Source organism: Ambystoma mexicanum, chromosome 6p (assembly GCF_040938575.1).
Source record: "Ambystoma mexicanum isolate Mex_15411 chromosome 6p, UKY_AmexF1_1, whole genome shotgun sequence".
NCBI classification, from domain to species: domain Eukaryota; kingdom Metazoa; phylum Chordata; class Amphibia; order Caudata; family Ambystomatidae; genus Ambystoma; species Ambystoma mexicanum.
This window is the reverse complement of record NC_090935.1, coordinates 100303267-100311628: the sequence shown is the minus strand read 5'-3', so window position 1 is coordinate 100311628 and position 8362 is coordinate 100303267. Positions and strand designations below refer to the sequence as shown.

At 49.8% G+C, this 8362-nt stretch overlaps 1 protein-coding gene across 1 annotated transcript in view; it reads left to right on the top strand.

Moving 5' to 3' along the window:
• The first annotated feature begins 1015 nt into the window (after positions 1–1015).
• Positions 1016–8362, top strand: part of LOC138510696 (long-chain-fatty-acid--CoA ligase ACSBG2-like) — a 225245-nt gene continuing 217898 nt past the window's right edge. The window contains exons 1-2 of the mRNA XM_069626467.1: positions 1016–1369; positions 3677–3765. Coding sequence (XP_069482568.1) covers positions 1016–1369; positions 3677–3765 — 443 coding nt within the window. The remainder of the gene's footprint in view (positions 1370–3676; positions 3766–8362) is intronic.

Genomic DNA, 8362 nt, shown 5'->3' with positions numbered 1-8362 from the left:
TTACACACGTCTTTATCCAGTATTCTTCTTCTCTCTGAGGGCCCCCCAGGTTTGTAGTTCTTGGCAAGGCAGAAGGGCTTGTGTAAGTACTGGAATGTTCAAGACCCAATGGGCCGTCGAAGATGTTTCATCCATAACCCAGCTTAGTTCATTAGCCCCGTCTATAAAGAGGTTTTCTAATGGCCTTCTCTTTCTTTCTGAGCTACAGGCCCTTTTTGTTGCCCCAATGTTTCGGGTGTTATCCAAAGGAAAGGTTACTTTAGGGGTCAGACCATTACTTCCCGGGCTGGGCACCGAAATTCTCCGCCCCTTCCATGAAAGGTGGAGGAACAGTTCCAAAGACTAGACCCCAGGAGGGCCTTCAATTTCCATGTGGACTTGATAAGAGAACAGCACCTGGATGATCTGCTGGGGCAGGAACACATTTATTTGTGGATCTGCCTACCTAGAAAAGTAGATTTGAGTCAGTAATAATCCCCCTGATTGGCTGCCAGTCATGCAGCTTTGTATTTCTACAAATATCCTGGCCAACTTTCAACAGGACCATATTTTTGGTCCCCTTCTGTTTCATAAGCTGCTTATGATATTTTAGAAAGATTGATGCTCCGTGACAGCGCTTGTTCCTACTGAGCTATACCCTGAGTGAGACAACCCAGTCCGCTATGTGCTTCGTTCGTGGACATGATTCTTCCTGATGTACCCGGCAATGGGATTATCCCTCCCGGTTGATACGAATGAATGCCTGTCTCTGAAGGATGCTCCTTTGCTGTTGTATCCTCACACCAGAGGTCGAAGTGGGCGGGAGCGGTTAGGAGTGGTGCTCTTATACTTTTTATTTTTAAGTTTCACTGTTCCTATACTTTTATTTTAAAAAGAAACCGTTCCGGAATGGTTTTGTTTTAAAATAAAAGTGTAGCAAGAAGTTGAAACTTGTCCTTCACTGCACTGCACATTCCCTTAAAGAGTAGGTGTGTTTGTTTGGGGGTTTGGATTGTGCGTGGGAGGGGGTGCAACAATGGGGTTTGTGGAGAGCGGGGTACACTTCGACCACTGCCTCACACCCTTTATATCTCTCGCAGAGCACAAGTCATCCACTGTCTCAGAGAAGAAGCAAGACCCAATAGAGGTACATTTAGCAGCAGCCGAAAGCACGTGGACCACAGAAAGAGATGGAGCTGTGCAGCTGCGCATGGACGCGACGGGACCAGGCTCGGAGCCTCCAGTGACTACACTTCAGATGTTCCAAGACAACCTCGAGCGCTTTGGACACTTGCCCGCAATGGCAGTGAAAAGGGATGGTCAGTGGAAGACCACCACATTTCTCCAGTATCATCAGCAGAGCCGGGCAGCAGCCAAGAGCTTCCTGGAGGTGGGTCTAAAGTCTTCTTCCTTTTTAGAGAATATCCGCTCGTGCGCTGTGTAGGAGGAACTTGAGGTTGGTGTGTGATTAAGCAGAGAGCGTAACACTTCGTCATGCAAATGTGGGTCACCTGGACTGATAGTTGCAGTTATGGTCATAGTTATCAATAGTGCTAAACAAATCATCTCACATATGTGGGGAACATTCTTACTTTCGCTGCTGTCTGCAGAGGCACCGTAAAGAGCATACCTAGGAAAGCATAACTGGGCTTGTCTAACTTTGCCCTAAAAGTGGAGACTGTGACAGTCACAGTGTCTGTGTGCGTTGAGTGGCAGCTGATACATGCACTTTGCTGACAGTGGGCCTCATTCCGAGTACGGCGCTAACCAATGGCGCTATTAACGCCTTGGTTGACGCCGTACCCGGACCGGCAGCGCCTTGGTGGATGGCGGAATTACCGCCCCATTCCAAGGTTGGCGGGGCGGTAATTCCCCAATCCCCATTTACCCTTCCCCATTCCCATTCTTGCCCCATAGGGCATAATGGGAGTGGGGAAGGCGTCAATTACGCCACCATAAATTACGGTGGCGTAATTTACATCAAGGTCCCTTAGCGCCATGGTTTTTAACACCTGCTAAAAGCAGGTGTTAAAACCACCATGGCGCAAAGGGAACTCGGAGTATGGCGGTAAGGGATTACCGCCACCGCTCTCGTTAGCAGTGGCCGCTATCCCTTACCGCCATGCTCGGAATGAGGCCCCGTGACAGGTTCAGACCTGTGACTGCAGGGTGGAGACTGTGACAGTCACAGTGTCTGTGTGCGTTGAGTGGCAGCTGATACATGCACTTTGCTGACAGTGACAGGTTCAGACCTGTGACTGCAGGGTGGAGACTGTGACAGTCACAGTGTCTGTGTGCGTTGAGTGGCAGCTGATACATGCACTTTGCTGACAGTGACAGGTTCAGACCTGTGACTGCAGGGTGGCAGTCACAGTATCTGTGTGCGTTGAGTGGAAGCTGATCCATGCATTGTGCTGACAGTGAAAGGTTCAGACCTGTGACTGCAGGGTGGAGACTGTGACAGTCACAGTATCTGTGTGCGTTGAGTGGCAGCTGATACATGCACTGTGCTGACAGTGACAGGTTCAGACCTGTGACTGCAGGGTGGTGACTGTGACAGTCACAGTATCTGTGTGCGTTGAGTGGCAGCTGATACATGCACTGTGCTGACAGTGACAGGTTCAGACCTGTGACTGCAGGGTGGAGACTGTGACAGTCACAGTGTCTGTGTGCGTTGAGTGGCAGCTGATACATGCACTTTGCTGACAGTGACAGATTCAGACCTGTGACTGCAGGGTGGCAGTCACAGTATCTGTGTGCGTTGAGTGGAAGCTGATCCATGCATTGTGCTGACAGTGAAAGGTTCAGACCTGTGACTGCAGGGTGGAGACTGTGACAGTCACAGTATCTGTGTGCGTTGAGTGGCAGCTGATCCATGCACTGTGCTGACAGTGACAGGTTCAGACCTGTGACTGCAGGGTGGAGACTGTGACAGTCACAGTGTCTGCGTGCGTTGAGTGGAAGCTGATCCATGCACTGTGCTGACAGTGAAAGGTTCAGACCTGTGACTGCAGGGTGGAGACTGTCACAGTGTCTGTGTGCGTTGAGTGGCAGCTGACACATGACCTTTGCTGACAGTGAAAGGTTCAGACCTGTGACTGCAGGGTGGAGACTGTGACAGTCACAGTATCTGTGTGCGTTGAGTGGAAGCTGATCCATGCATTGTGCTGACAGTGAAAGGTTCAGACCTGTGACTGCAGGGTGGAGACTGTGACAGTCACAGTATCTGTGTGCGTTGAGTGGCAGCTGATCCATGCACTGTGCTAACAGTGACAGGTTCAGACCTGTGACTGCAGGGTGGAGACTGTGACAGTCACAGTGTCTGCGTGCGTTGAGTGGAAGCTGATCCATGCACTGTGCTGACAGTGACAGGTTCAGACCTGTGACTGCAGGGTGGAGACTGTGACAGTCACAGTGTCTGCGTGCGTTGAGTGGAAGCTGATCCATGCACTGTGCTGACAGTGACAGGTTCAGACCTGTGACTGCAGGGTGGAGACTGTGACAGTCACAGTATCTGTGTGCGTTGAGTGGCAGCTGATACATGCACTGTGCTGACAGTGAAAGGTGTTGTGACTGCAGGGTGGAGACTGTGACAGTCACAGTGTCTGTGTGCCCTGAATGACATGGGCAGGCACCAGGTGATCTCTGTCCTTACAGTGTCTTTTCCTTTATCCCTGTCTTGTTTTCACCTCAACAGCTCGGTTTGGAGCGTTACCACAGTGTTGGAATTCTCGGCTTCAACTCCCCAGAGTGGTTAATTTCTGAAATAGGCGCCATGATGGCAGGGTGAGTATATAGTCTTTCTCTTGATATAGGCGTCACTCCCTGATAGTGTCCAACCAACACCAAGTAAGGAAAGACACTAAGGGTCAGGGAGCTGTTCTCCTTTCACTAGCCAGCCTCGAATCTATTCTTCAGAATCAGCATTATCACCAAGAAGAGCTCCTAAAGTTCCTAGCAATTACCTCCCACAGTTTCCTCATCTCTGAAATATCTTCCTGGCGCAATCTGGTCGGAAATATTTTTCACCGGCCAACAGGTGGAGCCGGACAGCTATGCGACTGCGCAACAGAGCGGGTCATGGCTCCTCGGTGTCGCCCTGATGATGTACACAGAGGCAAGTCTGCCGTGTCATCTCAATTGCTTCTCTCTGTTATCAAACGCAGATATTTATTATGGATAACACTTTAGTCACTAACAAAGTTGTGTTTAAACTCTGCTGGGTGAGGGACAGATTTGTATCTGACCCGCACCAGCCATCTCTCTGGTTTCTTGGCAAACACCACGACACCGCAGAGCGCAGGTGATGAATTCCAACGCAGTGCAAGAGCAAGGGGCCAGGGGGTTCTTGGCCCACAGTCGAAAGTAATTGGTGAAAAAGGTGCCCGAGATTATTACTCCAGAGAAACAGAAGACTCAAGCCGATGCCTGAAGAGACGCCTTCTCAGGAGCATTCTTTGTGGAAAATGTTGGGGCGCACATCTAAGAGCTCGGTCTCAAGTTCGGAGTCAAGTCAAAGGGCCTCATTACACGGACGGCGGTAAGGGTTTACCGGTACCAGTAAGGGCACCGGTACCGGTAAACCCTTACCGCCTTACTACGAGGTCCCTTTGCGGGTATGTACTTTAACGCCTGCTGTTTAGCAGGCGTTAAAAACCAACCTGCAAAGGGACCAGGGTGCTAATTACGGTACCGCAATTTGCGGCACTGTAATTAGCGCCTTCCCCATTCCCATAGAGCCCTATGGGGCAAAAATGGGAATGGGGAAGGGCAATGGGGAAGGGGGAATTACCGCCCCGCCAACCTTGGAGTAGGGCGGTAATTCCCCTTTCCACCAAGGCGGTGCCGGCATTTTACCGGCATGGACCTAGGTGCTAATAGCACCTTGGTCCTTCGCCTACCGTGTAATGAGGCCCAAAGGCCCTCATTACGACTCCGGCGCTGGACCATGGTGCTATTAGCACCATGGTCCATGCCGGAGTCCGCCATGGTGGATGGCGGAATTACCGCCCCATTCCAAGGTGAGTGGGGCGGTAATTCCCCATTCAGCATTTGCCCTTCCCCATTCCCATTTTTGCCCCATAGGGCATAATGGGGATGGGGAAGGCGCTAATTACGGCACCGTAAATTACGGTGCCGTAATTAGCACCAAGGTCGCTTAGCGCCTTGGACTTTAACGCCTGCAAAAAGCAGGCGTTAAAGTGTGAATCAGGCGTTAAGGGTTAACGGTGCCGACGGCGCCGTTAAACCCTTAACGCAAGTCTTCAAGCCTGATATGGAAGACATTGCCCTGCTACAGACCCAGCTTAGTGATATGACCATCCCATTGGTAAATGGAGGGAAAAGAACTTAAAAGCAGTTGTGAGAGGCTGACTCCCTTTGTGCAATGCCCTGCACCATTGGACTGCATCTAAAGGTCTTCCGTCTCAAGGCTGTATAGTCTCTGCAGAGTCATCTGAATGCTTCAGCGCCTACACTCTGGTCAAGATCAGTCCTTGCGGTGGATCCTATCCAATGGCAAACACCAGCCTGACCATAACCTCCCGCAGGGGTCCATAAGTGGCAGGGTTTTCCTCCATGATCCATTCCTCCAATAGAAAGTCTGTTGATAAATAAAATGCAAGTAAAGCCTGAATTTATGGATGGGTGAAATGGCCAACCTTGGCACCGCGTAGATCATGGTGGATCTGGAGACAAATCTGCCCGCTCCGACCTTCCGCTCATGGCAGGAAATCATTCATTTTTGGCCATTGTACATGTCTAGTTTCATGTGGTGTTTGCTTCGGACACGCACATATTTTGGCCAGTTCGGAGGCACCCAATGTATTGGCCTCCTCTTGAATGACTTATTTGCATACCTGAAAAAAGCACCAACAATGCATACCACCTGAATTGCCAGGAATTTCATCCCGACCAATTCTTCTTCACCAGGCAATGTTGCACCCACCACTAAAATAAAGTCTATTTGTGGTGTAGTTTGCGTATTTACTGAGTTTGTATTTCTTGGTATGTATAAGTAGGAATGTAGACATGTATGTGAGAGCTCTGATCCTTTCCAGAGGGAGAGACCCCCTTGCGGCTTACATTCTTGACGATCCCTCGCCACTCAGAGGACAAGTGAGGGCACCTTCATGCCTAGATAACATCAGAGGAAGTGTAAAGAAAAGATCGACACTGCTGGAAGCCTAGAGATTTAGGTGGACTTCAAAGATAGCTCAGGGGAGAACAGCCTAAAACCCATCTCCTGTGGGCCATCAACCGGTAGGGCAAATCCCTATAAATATACAAGTGGGTCAAACCAGTGGAGACTCTGCTGAGATCCATCAGACATCGGACTGCTGTGTCCCCCAGATCCAGGAGCTGTCGATCTTGGACCACCAGCAGGAGACGGAAAGCATGCCATGCCCAGTATTTCCTGGTCTCCCAGTAAGACGGGGATCTCAGGCACATTCTGAACCTGGGCTGCCTTAAGAATCTTCTACTGTGGAACACATTCAGGACGCTTCTCCATCTCCACTGAGCTTTTGAGCTGCAAGTTTGGCTTGTTGCTTCCGCCCTCCATACCCACCCCAAACATCGCAACTACCTTTGCTTCGGTTTAGCAAGCGCTTGTAACTAGTTTGCAGTGTTCCCGCTCATCCTACCTTCAGGCTCTAAAATGTCCATGAAGGTCATGGTAGTGGTATTGGACCACCCTCTCTGGGCAAAGGTCTACATATTTCCTTACCTGCATAACTAGATCCTCAGGGCTAAGTGAGGTGTATGAGTACATGACTTTCTGGGCATCCAGAACCAAACTCCTTTGGGGACCTACTCAATCGGGCATGGCTGTCTTTCGCCATAGATGCTGTCTTGATGAGATAGGGAACATACCAACTGGAAGTTCAGGAGAAGTCCTTCTGTAACAATTAGCTGGAACTCAGTCATGACAGATTTGCTTGTCCAAGTCCTCAAAGACTACACAATCAATATGTACTACAGCAATAAGATGGTTGGAGTGGGTTCCTTCATTATGTACATGGTTGCCATGTTCCTATGGGTTTTGGGTGACAGTAATAGCGACTTGCCTGGCTGGTAGTTTGAATAGACTTGTGGAAACTATGAGTCATCTCTCACTAGTCTGAAATGAGTGATTTTGGAGATCTTCTCCAGGGGAGGTCTTCTCCGGATTGACCTGTTCGCTTACAGTCATAACAGGAAGTACATCATCTTCATCTGCATGGGGTTCTATTTGGGTGGTCCCCTTTGAAATGTACTTGTGACTGGCAGAGAGTTTGACCTGGTCTCTGAGTTCCCTCCATCCTACGGATTCCTTTGGTGCTGAAGAAGTTCAAGCAGAACTGTGCAACCATAAACTAGAACACTGCGACCTGTGCATGGAGGACCGCTATGGTAGAGCCCATGGAAGGATGTTCGACTGGAGCACAATTGCTGCAGGATACTTTAGACCATGTCCAAGATGCTGACGCTCCATGTCTAGCTTTTAAGAAGAGTAGATATCAGAATAGGAATCGCTCTGACAGGGTGCTTGGTGTGATATATTGGGTCTCCCCAAATACTTTCCCTCTAGAGACCTTCGCTCAGCTACCTCTAACTCCCAGAAAGATAGCTCAGTTGCAACGTGATCGCCTTGGAAGCAAGACGACACAGCAACACAGGTTCGATCCCCGGGTCCGCGCTTAGAAAACTCTGGGTATTAAGGCAGGTTATAAATACGCAACTAAGGCAAACAACTATGCAACTAAAAACAAAGTATTCCTGTAACAGCGCCTCAATGCCCGTGGGCTTTGTGAGTGCTTTAAAATTGCAAATAAATAAAAAATAAAATAATAATAAACTCTTTGAGGGCAAGACACTTCTCCAAGCAGAGAGTCAGGGGTAGATCTCTCTCTTCTGCAGGTGCCTCCCTCTGGAACGGCCTCTCTGCCCTTCTCAGACTTGAGTTGGACCACAGAAATTTCAATAGCTGCACCAAGGGTGGACTGACCTATAGGGAACTCTGGAGATTTCCCAGTGGGCCTCTGCACCCTGGGCCTCTTGTGTGGTATTTGCACATTTTCTCATAGGAAAAGCATTGGGCTTGCTGACAATGTGTCATATGGGGCCTCTTTGAACTTTATTTCCAGGGCCTCTTTTGGTCCCCAGTCCACCCCTGAGCTGCACAAGACCTTCCTTTTTTCCTTTGCCCTTTCCCTCTCATTTCCTTGCTAACCTACCTGTCTGCTGCCCGGACTGGTTGCTTGGTTCCCTCTGAGCCTCACTGGGTAGGTACCAGGCTCCTCGCTGACCAGTCAACCTTGCACTGCCTCCTGGCCTACTGGGCACTTATGGGCTGTAACTGCAATTCCTACAGCCCCTCTGCCTCCTTGCACTACCCAGAGCC